At 43.6% G+C, this 15,953-nt stretch overlaps 1 protein-coding gene across 1 annotated transcript in view; it reads right to left on the bottom strand.

Annotated features, from left to right (window-relative positions):
- The window catches only part of MAOB (monoamine oxidase B), a 113,211-nt gene that overhangs the window by 27,992 nt on the left and 69,266 nt on the right, over nucleotides 1-15,953 (bottom strand). The window contains exon 4 of the mRNA XM_024734193.1: nucleotides 769-873. Within this exon, the coding sequence (XP_024589961.1) occupies nucleotides 769-873 (105 nt within the window). The remainder of the gene's footprint in view (nucleotides 1-768; nucleotides 874-15,953) is intronic.

Below are 15,953 nucleotides of genomic sequence, written 5' to 3'. Positions count from 1 at the left end.
AGGCTATTTTTTAATCAGGCTGTTTCCAAATATCAACTACTAAGTTACTAATATAGTTTAGAGAGAACAATTCAGAAATTCAACTCCTTGGGACTTCCCTGGTGGTCCAGTGGCTAAGACTCCACGCTCCCACTGCAGGGGGCCCAGGTTCGATCCCTGCTCAGGGAACTAGATCCCACACGCCACAACTAAGAGTTTGCATGCCACAACTAAAGATTTCTCATGCTGCGACTAAAAGATCCCAAATGCCACAACTGAAGATCCCACACGTGGCAACGTAGATCCCTCGTGTCACAGCTAAGGCCTGGCACAGCCAAAAATAAATAAATAAATAATAATTAAAAAAAAATCAACTCCTTAACAAAGATCAGAAAGATGTAGCAGATCATGTCTAAACTGGAGTTTCAGGTCAAGCTCTGTGTGTGTTTACTCAGGAGCTGCAGGTTTGAGCACGGTGGTGACTCAAAGACCCAGAAGCCTTACTTGCTATGTCCTGAGGATATTCTAAATTAGAAACATCATCCCAGGAAAGCTGAATGATAGAAGATCTTCTCCCCCCTCATCAGTAGTATGCAAACTGCAGCCTATTGGACATGTCATTCTTTTAGAGGTTAGAAACTCACTTATTCATCTCACAAATCTTTACTGCAAGTTACTGTACTACACAACGTGCCAGGCACTGTTGACATGCTTCACCTTCTTTCTTTTAAGGACTAAACTTATTACGAAGAATACAAATGTCATCAAAGAAGCTTTAGGAAGCTTTACCTCTCGTCCCATGTCATCCATCGTCCTCCAAAGGTTGTTAAGATCTAGGCAGGCAATTGGATTCCACATAGGTGGGAACGGGCCCCTGAAGGGGTAGGATTTGCCCTGTGAGATACAAGATAATTTTAAAAGGAAACATTTACTACAATGGAAAAGTAGTTAAATATGCCAAGTTGTTAAATATCTGTAAGCAAAATCACGTTATCAATATGTGATATACACTCAAGTGTTTTAGTTCCTGAGTGTCCTCAGAACCCAACTTAACTTTTTAGCATTAAGATTTCCAGCAAAATTCCCTGTTACCTAAAGAAATTTGGTGGCACACCAAACACAATAGAAAGGTTTCTCTCTGAAATTGGAACACTTATCATGTAAAATGTAAATGCCAGTACAGAAGTGGGGTTACCTAATCTCATTTGCCAATGATACTTGCAAATATCTCAGAGCCAGGAGACTCTGCGTGGTGGAGGGTCAGAAAATGACAACTATAAATATCACACAAGTTAGAAGGGGATGAAAAACCGATTGCAGGAATGCAAGTATCTGTAGGAAGAGCCACAAAACAGGGCCGTTCTGATCAAATATTCTTGAAAAAAAGAAAAGAGGGTTTCCCTGGTGGCGCAGTGGTTGAGAGTCCGCCTGCCAATGCAGGTGACACAGGTTCGTGCCCCGGTCTGGGAGGATCCCACACGCCGCAGAGCGGCTGGGCCCGTGAGCCATGGCCGCTGAGCCTGCGCGTCCGGAGCCTGTGCTCCGCAACGGGAGAGGCCACAACAGTGAGAGGCCCACATACTGCAAAAAAAAGAGACACAACTTCAAGGTTCTCTTTGTGACATGTTTACACTGCCTGGTTCTCCCAGAAGAGCAGGGACGCTTTGACACAGAGACAAAGGGCATATATTTCTCCAAGGATTACTAACATGGCAGCTTGTATGTCATCTCTGGGAGGCTTAACTTAATGGCAGTTCAGGTACATCCACAAAAACCACTTTAGGTTCATTTGAAAGCCTGAGTCAGAAGTCAGGCCATGCATTCTGACATCATCTTGCAACCAAATTGGAGTAACTCAAGGTCCACAGTCAACCAAGATCTCACAATAACTCTCAGTCATTTGGCAAAGATTCATCTCACACTGATTTTGTAGTTACAGAAACTATTTTAATAATTAATTCTATGGTCATACTGTTCTTTGTTCTCCAACAAGGCCCTAAGATTCCAAGGGAAGAGTTATCATACAGGCTTACTTTGCTTCTTGTATTAGTCAGGGTTCTCCAGAGAAACAGAACCGATAGGATGTATGTGTGTGTGAGAAGGGGGGCGGGGGGCAGTGAGAGAGAGATTAATTTAGGGAATTGGCTCAGGCAATTGTAGAGGCTTGGCAACTCCAAAATCTACAGGGCAGGCTGGCTGGCTGGAAACCCAGGGAAGAGTTGCAGTTCAAGTCCAAAGGCCATCTGCTAGCAGAATTCCGTCTTCCTTGGGGGACCTCAGTGTTTTTCTATTAAGGCCTTTAACTGATTGGATGAGGTCTACTCACATTATGGAGGATAATCTGCTTTATTCAAAGTCTAATTTAAATGTTAAACTCATCTAAAAAGAAACCTCTACAGAAGCATCTAGGATAGTGTTTGATCAAATGTCTTTTGTGGCCTAGCCAAGTAGACACATAAAATTAACTATCACACTTCTTAGTCAACTTTACTGAGGTATAATTTACACCCAAAGAAACAATTTTAAATGCACGATTTGAGAAGTTTTTGACACACTGTAAGCACCTGTGTAACCATTACCACAATCAAGATATAAAACATTCCCATCACCCCAGAAAGTTCTCTCTTGCCCCTCCCCAGTCAATTCCTGTCCACTTTCTGGCCCAAGACAACCACTGATCGGTTTTTTGTCACTATAGATTGGTTTTGCCTGTTCTAGAATTTCTTAAACAATGGAATCATGCAGTATGTATGATTCCACCTTTATCTGGCTTCTTTTGCTTGGCATGACGTTCTTGAGGTTCATCCATGCTGCAGTCAGTCCTTTCTGACTGCTGAGTAGTATCCCATTGTATGGATGTACCATGCTTTGTTTATCCATGCCTCTGTTGACGATTCTTTCCAGTTTTGATTCATTCATTGTGGATGTTTGCTATGAACATCCCTGTACGGGTCTTTTTACATACATATATTTTTTTTCTCTTGGATAAATGCCTAGGAGCAGAATGGCTGAGCTGCATGGTGGGTGTATGTTTAACTTTTCAAGTTTAACAGTTTCCAAAGTGGTTCTACTGCTTTATATTCTCACCAGAAATGTATGAGAGTTCTAATTGCTCCACATCCCAACCAACACTTGTCGACTTTTCTTTTATGCTTTAAGTACACTGTTGATTTTAGAATATTAGATTTACAGAGAAGTTGCAGAGATAGTACAGAAAGTGTCTAGATCCCTCTCAACTAGTTTTCCCTAATGTTAGCATCGTGCATTACCGTCGTACATTTCTCAAAACCCAGGGATTGACACTGGTACATGACTATTTATAAAACCTAAGACCTTATTCGACTTCACCAATTTGTAAACTAAGGTACTTTTTCTGTTCCAGGATCCCACAAAAGATACTACATTACACTTAGTCACCAAGTCTCCTTGGTCTTTGGTCTGTGACAGTGTCTCAGTTTTTCCTTCTTTTTCATGACCATGACAGTTCGGAAGGATACTGGTCAGGTATTTAGTAGAATGTCTCTCAATCTGGATCTGTGTGAATTTTTTTTTTCATTTTTAGATGGGGGTTGTGGGTTTGGGGGAAGAATACAACAGAGGAAAGTGCCCTTCTCACCACATCACCTTGGGGGGCACCTGACTTATCTCTGCTGATATTAACTTGATTCTTTGGTTAAGGTGGTACCTGCCAGCTTTCTCCACTGTAAAGTTATATTTCCCCCTTTCCCTGCTCTGTTCCCTGGAAGAGAGTCACTAAGTTCAGTCCATTCTCAAGAGGAGATGGTAGGGAGTAAACACTACTTCCTGGAGGGAGGTGTCCACATACATTTTTAAAATTCTTCTCTAGGGAATATTTGCCTCTTTCTCCCCTATTATTTATTTATTCAATCTCTTCTTTATTTCAGTATGGACTTATATATATTCACTTTATACTTTGGGTTATAATCCAATACTACATTTTTATTTTCTTGCTCAAATTGTTCCATCTGTGGTCGTTGGGGGCTCCTGTGTCCTCTTGACATGGCTTCATCCTTCTGTTTTTTGAGCACTTTCTTCATTTCTGGCACTAGAAGATTCTCCAGGCTCATTGTCTATTGTCTCTGCCACAGCCCTAGGATCTGCCATTTCTCCAAGGAGCCTTCATTTATTTTTAAAAATGTTGAATTTAATAGAATCAACTAGGTGTATGCTGGCTTTAAAAAAAAAGCAGCTTTTTTGAGATACAATTCACATACCACGCAATTTGCATGCTGACTTTTTTAAACCTCTACTTATGCCTCCATCAGAGCTCAGCACATAGAATTTATTCAGTAGAAACCTATGGATGGATCCATAGGATCATTCTCCGCAAAGCACATGTGGGTCCCACCCCAGCACTGCCTCTCTGAAACTGATTGACACCGAGCGAGTGAGTTGCTTAATCTCGTTGTTCCAACTCAACATCTCTTGGCCTCATCATCTTCCTCCAGGAATTATGCCCAGATTACCATAAACAACTGGGTTAGGTGGCCTTCTCAGGGTCCCAGAGCTCCCCGTTTACCTTTCACCTGCCACTAACTCCACTGTACCAGCTTCATGCATTTACCACTTTGTGTCACCCATTGGGCTCTAAGCTGCAAGATCACGGACTCAAGTCAGCCTACCTGGATCAAGTCATGGCTCTGCCACTCACTAGTTGTGTTCAGTTACTTAAGCTCTCTGTCCTCAGTTTACTTGTGTATAAATGGGACGACAGTAGCTACCTCACAGATGTACTAGAAAGACGAAGTGAGATGATTCACGTAAGTTACTTTGAACAGTGGCTGGCGTGTTGTCAGTTCTCAGTTAATGTTGTTGTTGCTATTACTGCGGCTGTTACTACTGTAATTATTATTTTTGCACGCCTAGGACCTGTTGGCGTAGATTGATGGCACACAGTAAGTTCACAATAAATGTTGGATATCATCTCAGCTGTGTGACCTTGAACTTGTTATTTATTTGGCACACAATGTCCTGAATTCTAAAAAGATCTTTTGTACTTAGATTTTGTCTTAGTCCATTTGTGCTGCTATAACAAAAGAAACCCCATAGACTGGGTGCTTTATAAACAAGAGAAATTTATTTCTTGCAGTTCTAGAGGTTGGGAAGTCCAAGATCAAGACGCTGGCAGATTTGATGTCTGGTGAGGACCAAGTTCCTGGTTCATAGATGGCCATTTCTTACTGTATCTTCACATGGTGGAAGAGATAAGGGAGCCCTCTGGGTCTGCTTGTAAGAGCACCGATCTCATTCATGAGGACTCTGTCCTCATGACCTAATCATCTCCCAAAGGCTCCAACGTCTCATACTATCACCTTGGGGGTTAGGATTTCAATATATGAATTGGAGGGGGACAAAAACATTCAGTTTATAGCAGGTTTCCTATGCTATTATTAACTTCCTTGTTTTTAAGTCACCTACTTTGGCCTCCACAGATCCTCACCAGCAACACCTGCCCTGCTTCCCACCACACACCAGAGATGCATTTATACAAAGAGGGTGAGAGATGGAACTCCCATTGTGAAGAACCAAGTCAGGCTACCTCGCAAGGGCAGAGTACATCCGAGACCGGCATACAGAGACCTCTCCCTGGACTCCTCAGTGTGGCATTGTGCCCACAGGTAAAGGGCATCAGAAAGAGATAAAACCACAAGCAGGTTGAATAGCCACCGCTTAAATGGGAAAAACAGCCCATTTTTGTCACAAAAATCTTTAGGACCAAGAATGGAGAGGAAGAAATTGGTAGTCACCCAGATAATTTAGTTATTCAGGGCTTTGTGTTTGCTTGTTTTCACAAACACTTTGGTTCTGCTAGAAATCACCAGCAGATGGCTTGAAGAAGAGTGTGACACCCGCAGATTTGGTTAATTGGTGCCTGCTCCGTCACTGCCAAGGTCTGCACCAACAGCCATGGCAACTCCTGGGAACTTAGGGACAAGCGCTTAAAAAACTGAGAACTCCAGTCTGACTCATGGATTGGCTCGGGAAAAGGTGAAGAACAGCTCTTGGGTGAGGGCAGAGTTACCCGGAAAACCATGACCTGCACAGGGAGCCCCATCAACAACAGTAACCTGTTTCTCCTTCCCCGTTAACCTTCAACTCAGGGACACATTGTGAGATGCGCACCTCTCTACCATCCCTCCCTCCTTTCTCAAGGATAAGGTCTTTGTACAGCACGTGTCTTATGGAAGGGATATGATGGAGGTGGGGTGGGGCTTCCAAGATTGTTCTTGATAGATGCCAGCTTAGTAGCCCAGTTGAAATGTCACCCCAGCTGAAGCCCAGGGATTCTCATTCAATGGGGTCCTAAACACAGTGAGGGCTGCACCAACAGCAATCATTCCAGCAACTCAATGGTGTCAGAGACCAGCTGCCAAAGCCCTCCTAAATCAGGAACGCTCTTAGATAGGAGGTGTGTTCAGAACTCTAAAGCCAAAACCGGAGTGAGAAGTGACCACCACAGAGGGCTCTGCGTGAGTAAATGGAAGCCAAACAATATGTAAAGAGCACCATGATGAAGAAGAATAAAACACTTCACCCTTTTTATGTTCTCATTTACTGACAGTCTTTGGTGTCTTAACGTCCAAGCAGGTAGCATCTTAGCTAAGTTTATAAAAACAATTACAGTTGTCCTTCAGTGTTCTCAGGGCACTGGTTCTAGGACCCACAGCAGATACTCAAATCTGTGAATTCTCAAGTCCCAGAGCCGGCCCTCTGTATCCACGGGTTCCGCATCCGCAGATTCAACCAACCACGATCATAAACATAATACACGATCCATGGTTGGTTGAATCTGCGAATACGGAGAGCCAGCTGTATTCTTTTATAAGATAAGAGAAAGCTTCTGACAAACCCAGGAAAGAACTATTGTTAGAGACATAAAAATGTCAAGTCTTCAAGCTTCAGGGAATAAGTAGGGGAGGGCGGGAACGTCTAAATTTATTTGACGTGACCAAAGGTAACATGAGAGTTTTGTGCCTCAGATTTGGCTGTTGTAGAAACAGTCCAGTGATTGTTACTATTTAGAACATTGTCCAGGGAGGCCTGTCTCGTCTGAAGAAATCATGACATCAGAGTAAGTCCCCAGTTCAGGGACAAAACAACATATCACAACAGATTGAATGCCAACACAGATATGAGAAGCCAGCTGTCTTCTCTCAAGCCAGATGTGAAAGAGATATGCAAAAATGAAAGTCAATGCCACTCACTCATGTGTTTGCTTTAGAAATCACTTTTTTCCATAAAAATGTTAACTTGTCACAGGGTTTTTATTGTTATTTTAGGTGAATTAATAGATATTGTTAAAAATCCTCAGTTTCAATTCCTAATATGGAAAATACAAAGAGATGGAGTCAGTTGAGACGAAGCTACTTGAGGTTCTCAGTAATTTTCAAGAATGTAAAAGTCTGAAAAGGGCTGGTATAGAACCACAGGAGAAGGGATGCAGGGTGGCTTTTTTTTTTTTAAATAAATCTATTTATTTATTTTTGGCTGCGTTGGGTCTTTGTTGCTGCGCATGGGCTTTCTCTAGTTGCGGTGAGCGGGGGCTTCTCTTGTTGTGGAGCGCACGGGCTCTAGGCTCACAGGCTTCAGTAGTTGTGGCACGTGGGCTCAGTAGTTGTGGCTCGTGGGCTCTAGAGCGCAGGCTCCGTAGTTGTGGCACACGGGCTTAGTTTCTCTGCAGCATGTGGGGTCTTCCCGGACCAGGGCTCGAACCCGTCCCCTGCATTGGCAGGCGGATTCTTAACCACTGCACCACCAGGGAAGTCCCCAGGGTGGCTTTTAAATGACCAAAGAATGGATTCAAAATGGTCTCGGAAACTTGATAGCTGTGTGACTACAGTCAAGTTGTTCAATATTTGTGTTCTCTTATCTTTAGATTTGGAATAATGGTACCCATCTCACAGGGGTATTGTAAGAATTAACCAAAATGATACATGGCAAACAGGATGCACTCACTAAATGAATGTTGCTGACAGTACTGGGATCATGACAAACACCCCGTCGTTTATACAACCACTTCGTACCCATAAATCCATGCCCACAAGTTTTTACTTTTTTTTGCGGTACGCGGGCCTCTCACTGCTGTGGCCTCTCCCGCTGCGGAGCACAGGCTCAGGACGCGCAGGCCCAGCAGCCATGGCGCGTGGGCCCAGCCGCTCCGTGGCACGTGGGATCCTCCCGGACCGGGGCACGAACCCACGCTCCCTGCATTGGCAGGCGGACCCCCAACCACTGCACCACCAGGGAAGCCCCGTGCCCACATTTTTGATTAATGTCCTTTGGGTAAATTCCTAGAATCAGACACCCTGGCATGAAGATTTATGTTTGACTTTCTAAAGCAGACTTGCTGAAAACCAGCAACCAACTCGATTATCACATGGCCTTATTTTGTAGCCTAAGAGCTTCGGCAGGCTCAGTAAAAACATCTGAAATCTGCCTCTCAATTCTCCCCCTAACGAGTGGGCCAGGGCTCTGAGACGGGCTGGCTTGGCGGCAAGTACATCACTAATGTCAACTTTGATGCTCCAGACGTCTTGCTCTTCTCCTGACCCTTGTTCTCTGAGGCAAAGACTGCACACCCTGAAGTCTGTCGCATCTGGGAAGCCCTTTTGCCATCTTATTCCCCACACTGACCCCAGTCTCTGCAGTAAGAACAGGTGGCCTGGCCTTTCTTCAATCCCGCTTCTCGACAGTGACCTTTCCCTCTCCGTGTCTCCTCTGCCGTTCATGGGAATGTCGCTTTCCTCACTGTGGAGCAGGCCATCCGGCCCCTCTAGAACTCAATGACTTTTACGGCTCTTGGAAAGGACTATGCTTGGGCCACAAACAAAATAGGAGGACCAAGCTTAACTTTTGATCTATATTTCCAGTTTGGAAGAAAAGAAATTTAATCTACCCTATGGGGGAGGAGGGAAGGAAGCTCTACTTAGGCAAATGGTTTTCTTCCTCTGTTTATCTGTTCTCATTTCTAAGCACTTGGAGCCTGTGGTCAACAGGGGTTCTTTTTTTTTTTAAATATATTTATTTGTTTTATTTTCGGCTGTGTTGGGTCTGTTGCTGCGTGCGGTCTGTTGCTGCGTGCGGGTTTTCTCTAGTCGCGGCGAGCGGGGGCTACTCTTCGTTGCAGTGTGCAGGAGCTTCTCGTTGTGGTGGCTTCTCTTGTTGCAGAGCACGAGCTCTAGGCGCACGGGCTTCAGTAGTTGTGGTGCACGGGCTCACTAGTTGTGGCGCACAGGTTTAGTTGCTCCGAGGCATGTGGGATCTTCCTGGACCAGGGCTCGAACCCATGTCCCCTGCATTGGCAGGCAGATTCTTAACCACTGCACCACCAGGGAAGCCCCAGCACGGGGTTCTGATTGCATCATCACATGGGCGAAGCTGGAGGACGGGGTACACAACAGTGACAACGTTTTTGGAACAAGCCAGCAGCACTTAGCACAGAAAAGGCCTGGAGTTGTTAGGGAACCGTTGACTGAAACCACCCGCCTTGGCCAGACCCCGATTGCCTGAGTTGTCTCACAACAGAAGGTCCTGATAAGGAACATGGTGCTGTCACTGAAAACTAACTAGGTGAATTCGGGAGGGGCCAAAAGAGGGCGGAGAGGACCAACTTCCCAGAGTCCTCTTGCTGGAATCCATCTTGGCTGAGAGATTCACACGCCACCAGGCAGTACCCTGAGTCAGACTAGGGGCCAAGCAAGATGATTGGCCAGAGACAACCTGGTAACTAACCCCATTACCATAAAACCCAAGACTGCGGCGAGCCACGTGGCAGAGCAGTTCTCCTGGGTTCCTTCACCCTCCTGCTCTCCGCCCAGCGCCCCTTCCTAAAAAAGTCTCTTGCTTTGTCAGCACGTGTGTCTCCTGGGACAACTCATTTCCAGGTGTTAGACAAGAACCCACTCTCGGGCCCTGGAAGGGGTCCACCTTCCTGCAACAGAATCGTCCATGTAGGGAGAAATAGGGAAGATGGGGATGGTACTGGCTGAGAAATTAGGCAAAGCCTTGCAGGAATAATATTAACAAACAATAATGACAACAGCTGACAGAGACTGTTTACCCGGTTCAGGCCTTGTTCTGTGCACTTTACATGTATTGATTCATTAATCTTCACGGCCACCCTTTCAGATGGAGAAGCTGAGACATAGAGAGGTGAAATAATTATCGTCTGCTCAAGGTCTCACAACTGCTAAGTGGCAGCAGGATTGCAATTCAGACATTCAAAGGCCAATACTCTTGATCATGAAACTTCCCAGCCTCTTAATTATAATTATTGAACACCATTTGTCAGACACTAGGCTAATGGTTTTAATTAAATATTAATTTAATTCTCACAACTCAGTCAGTAAATTGCTAATTGTGTGTTTCATTTTACAGATGAGTTCTGAAGCACAGAGAGGTTGAGAAGCTTGTTCGAAGGTCACACAGCTTGCACGTCATGGGAAACAGAATTTAACCTCGGGTTTGTGCATTCAGAACTCAAGCTCTTACTTAGATCTCTGCTCCATGAGCCACTGCTCAGTTGGTGTAAAGAAGGTCTCTGGAAGACATTTTGACCCAGTAACCACTTGAGATTCTTACAAACCAGGTAGAAGCTGATGATGGGTTCAATGACCAGCCAGATCTTTTCTGTGGCTCTCCCTCCTGATCCCAGGCAAGGACCAGTCCAGCCCACCCTCAAATGACTTCCATGTCAGTTCATTCACTCATTTATTCAACAAATATTTCTTTACACACAGCGTAAAACACACTGGAATTTGAAAACTTGGTATAAAAAAATGTTAAATACCTCATTAACAATTTCATATTGAATACACGTAAAAATGACTATTTTTGATAAATTGGGTTAAACAAAATATACTATTAAACATATATAATTACAAAGGGGCAAAAAGACCTTTGATCGTGGGGATGGTTTCACAGGTGTATACATGTCAAATCTTAAACTCTATACCTTAAATACGTGCAGTTTATTATATGTCAATAATGCTGTAGCTCCCCCATTGCTACCTGAGAGGATTAACAAGAACTAATTTCACCTGTTTATTTATTTTTTCGATGCAGCTATTAGAAATTTTAAAATCACATAGGTCAACAAATACTTCTTGAGCACCTCCTATGTATCTGTCACTGTTCCAGGCTCTGGGAGCACAGTAGTGAGTGACAACAGACAAAAGTCTCTGCTCTCCTGAGAGCTTACATTCTAACAGGTGTAACTAAAATAACTAAACAAAACAGACACTAAAGAAAATAAAGAAGAAAATCATGTAGTATATTAGAGAGTGATAAGTGCTATGAAGAAAAAGAGAGTAGGAAAGGCAAAGAGGGGGTGTTGTGGTTTGGGGTTGATTATAATTTTAAATAAGGTGGACAGGGAAGGCCTCACAGAGAAGGTACCATTTGAGGGAAAAGATGAGAGGAGAGGGGGAAACCATGTGACTCAGCAGGGTGGGGGGCAGAGCACTTCAGGCAGAGGCCCCAGCAAGCATCCTGAGATGGACTGCACAAGGAACAGAAAGGAGGCCAGATTGATCCTCTCTCTTATTCCACAGGGACGTACTCTTGCTCACTAGAACAAATCCAGGCTCCTGCCTCAAGGCTGCCAGAAGAAGGGGGATGCCAAGGAGATGGCCTCTGTGCTCTGGTCAGGGCCTCTGTGCCCTGATGTCAGCAGGCCATCCTCACCACTGCATTGTTGCTGCATCTGTCCTTCAAAGGCTCCTTTGCCTTCTAATCTCCAGCAGTGCAAAGCTTAAACTACTTTTTTTGCCCAGCTCAAGACTCACTTTCTTCAAGAAGCCTTCCGAAATTCACCTCATCCCCCATCAGTGCTCGAAACATAAGGTTCACTCCATTTTGAGTCCTTACCATAGCAGCTTGTAATTGTTATCTTGATATTATTCTCAAGGTGTTCCACGTGAGTATGCCTTTTTTCTCCAGCTACTTCAGGAAAAGAAACATTTGCCTCCTCCTATAATGTTTAAGAGTGATATATATTCAATTGGTGTTCGACGAGCATTGGATGATTGGATGGATGGATGGAAGGATAGATGATTGATTGGATGAATAGTGCTGTAGACTGAATGTCTGTGTGCCTCCCCAAATTCATATGTTGAAACCTAACCCCAGTGTGATGGTATTTGGAGGTGGAGGCCTTTGGGAGGTGATAAGGTTACGAGAGCTGAATCCTCAAGAATGAGATCAGCGCCCTTATAAAAGAAAGTCTGGAGAGCTTCTACCAAGCGAGGATACAGTGAGCAGACGGCATCACCAAATCTGCCAGCAGCCTTGATCTTGGACTTCCCAGCCTCCAGAACTATGAGAAATAAATTTCTATTGTTTATAAGCCACCCAATGTATTGTATTTTGTTACAGCAGCCTAAATTGACTAAGGCAAATAGTATTAAAATAAGAAGAGGAATTCTTCAGGATCTGAGACAGAAGTCTGACTGAATGTTTTCTAAATACAATGAAAGTTAATATCTTCTGAAAAAAATTAAAATGTTTTAACTAGGAAGCTGAGAATTGTAATTCTCCCCCCCCCCACCCCGCAAACCTGATCAATATCTTTGTCCTCTTTACTTTCATAATCTGTTGTAAATACACATGCTGATGGAGACAGAGGCCTCCACAGGGGAGAGTTTCCAAAATCAGCCCATACATTTACATCAAAGAATAACAGTGTGTTGAGAAGGATGCAGGATTTTGTGCCCCTAATCCTCTGCTGCTTGTATTAGCCATTTCCAGCTGTATCACATGTCAAACCATCAGGACACACCATTGATGTTAAGAGGTTGTTTCCAAAGCAGAATAACGCCCACAGCTAAAATCTATTTTCCTGTTCCAATTTCTTCACTCTTTCAATTTGTAGACACGTAAGTGTTTATTAGATCAAATTAGCACAGGCATCTAGAATATCCCAATAAATGTCACCTCTTTTTCTTAGGGTGTGTAATTTTGAACACTGCCAACACATTACCCAACATGCGTCGTCAGCACTAGCAAAATGCCACAGTGCTCAGGCCTTCCATAATGTGCCTTTCAAAAATAGAGACAGCTACCCAGCAGTTTCAGCTTTCCCAAGAGAAATCTTGGCTCAAATAAACACTGTGTGTACCATTATAAGAAAGCCAAAAACCTGAAGCAGTGGTCCTTGCTCTTCTCTGGGATAAGGGTCCCTCTGAAACTCTGTAGAAAACCACGTAATCTCTCCAGTAAAGTGCACACATACAAACAATTCTATATATAAAACCAGGGAGTGTAACTGAAACTTATCTTGGGCTCTTCCCCAAGAGGCACGGATTTGAGGTTGAGAAAATTTGATTACAATACCGAGTGTTGGTGAGATTAAGAAGCAACCAGACTGTCATGTCCTGCTAATGGGAGTGTGACATAGTATAACCACTTTGGAAAACTCTTTATCAGTATCTATTAAAGATGCTTATGTATACATAAGCGACCCACTTCTAGATGCCCAAGAAAATGTTCTCCAAACACATACACAAGAATGTGAAATGTCCATTAACTGTATTAAGGACCAACAAATTGAGTTCTAGTCCCACAATGGAATACTCTACAGCAATGACAATGAATGATCTACAACTACCCATAAATAAAAATCTACGGACTTCCCTGGCAGTACAGTGGTTAAGACTCTGTGCTCCCAATGCAGGGGGCACAGGTTTGATCCCTGGTCGGGGAACTAAGATCCTGCATGCCGCAAGGCACAGCCAAAAAAAAAAGAAAATCTAATGCTGTGTTCACCTGAAACCATGTTTAGAGGCCAGAGGATATTCAAAACAAATAATAGCAATGCCAAGAGGGCAGTTATGCTTTAATCACGTATTTGGAAGGTGTTCGTGATGAGTTCATCTGTGAAGTCACGTCACTGTCCTACGGTGATTAACTGAAATACCACTGTGTCTCTCTTGACAACACTCACCATTGACCACAGGATGGCTCGGGCTGGTGGGAGGGCAGTGACCAATGTCCAACATATGCCTTCTGTTAAAATGGGTCAATGTACAGTGGAGACGCACTCTGTTTTTCCTCTGGGAAAGGACAGCTCTCACCCAATTGTATACACACAGACACACACACATACACACACACACATATATGGATTATTATTAGAGAAGATTCCTGCACCCATCTCAAGGCCAGAGAAAGAGCTGCACACCTCCGTCCTTAAGCACCATTGCCTTTTAGAATTATGCGGTCTTTTGCATAAAACAAATGCTTATTTTCTAGGTCATGCTTAGTAACAACTACCTTTGGTGCTTGTGCATGGTACTTCTCATAGATCATTTTTGCAAGTTAAAAAATTTTTTTTATTGAAGTATTGCTGATTTACAATATCATGTTAAGTTTCAGGTATACAGCATAGCAATTCAGTTTTATATATATATATTCTTTTTCAGATTCTTTTCCTTTATAGGTTATCACATAATATTGAGTAGAGTTCCCTGTGCTATACAATAGGTCCTTGCTGGTTAATCTATTTTATACTTAGTAGTATGTATCATATATCATTTTTAATCCTCACAAGTATTTTATGGAATAGGTACTGTTATTAACCTTATTATTTTTTGTAATTGGAGTACAGTTGCTTTAACTGCTGTGTCAGTTCCTGCTGTACAGCAAAGTGAATCATCCATACGTATACATATATCCCCTCTTTTTTGGATTTCCTTCCCATTTAGGTCACCACAGAGTAATCTTATTTTTTATTAACAGCTTTATTGAGATATGACTCACATCCATAAAATTAACAAATTTATCTTTTTTTTTTTTTTTTTTTTTGGGGTACGCGGGCCTCTCACTGTCGTGGCCTCTCCCATTGCGGAGCACAGGCTCCGGACGCGCAGGCTCAGCGGCCATGGCTCACGGGCCCAGCCGCTCTGCGGCATGTGGGATCTTCCCGGACCGGGGCACGAACCCATGTCCCCTGCATCGGCAGGCGGACTCTCAACCACTGCGCCACCAGGGAAGCCCAACAAATTTATCATTTTAACCTTTTTTTTTTTTTTGGGGTACGCGGGCCTCTCACTGTCGTGGCCTCTCCCATTGCGGAGCACAGGCTCCGGACGCGCAGGCTCAGCGGCCATGGCTCACGGGCCCAGCCGCTCTGCGGCATGTGGGATCTTCCCGGACCGGGGCACGAACCCATGTCCCCTGCATCGGCAGGCGGACTCTCAACCACTGCGCCACCAGGGAAGCCCCATTTTAACCATTTTTAAGTACACAGTTTAGTGCCGTTAAGTACATTCACAACGTTGTACAACCATCACTACGATCCCTTTTCAGACCTTTTTCATCATCTCAAATAGAAACTTCATATCCGTTAAACACTAACACCTCATTTCCCCCTCCCACTAACCCCCTCATTCTACTTTCCGTCTCTATGAATTTGCCTATTCTAGGTACCACATGCATATAAATGGATTTTGCATCTTATTTATTTCACTTAGCGTAATGTTTTCCAGATTCATGGATGTAGTAACATGTTTCAGAATTTCATTTCTTTTTAAGGCTGAATGATATTCCATTGTATGGATAGACTTCATTTTATTTATCCATTCATCTGTTGATGGACATTTGGGTTGTTTTCGCTTTTTTGGCTATTAGAATAATGCTGCATGAACATTTGTATATTGATCCATTTTACAGATTGAGGAGAGTGAGTCAGGATGAACAACTTCACCAGGATCACTCAGCTAATGAGAGGGGTTCAAATTCAGCCATGCTTAAAGTCAAGCCTGTTCCCCAGCTCATACCACCTCTCGTGCAGCAGGAGATCCAAGATCTGGATGGTCACCAGGGCACAGGAAACAGCAGGCACCAATAAGGCCCACCTCATCGCCATTCCACTCTGTCTGCTTAAATGTGTTTGTGACTTTAAAAGCCCTAAGCAAAATCCTAACCAAAATCTAACTATTAAATTAGAGCTAACA

This window comes from Neophocaena asiaeorientalis, unplaced genomic scaffold, assembly GCF_003031525.2.
Source record: "Neophocaena asiaeorientalis asiaeorientalis breed wild unplaced genomic scaffold, Neophocaena_asiaeorientalis_V1.1 scaffold426, whole genome shotgun sequence".
In the NCBI taxonomy this organism is placed as follows: Eukaryota; Metazoa; Chordata; class Mammalia; order Artiodactyla; family Phocoenidae; genus Neophocaena; species Neophocaena asiaeorientalis.
The sequence above is the reverse complement of the archived record's forward strand: the minus strand, read 5'-3'. Positions and strand labels throughout refer to the sequence as shown.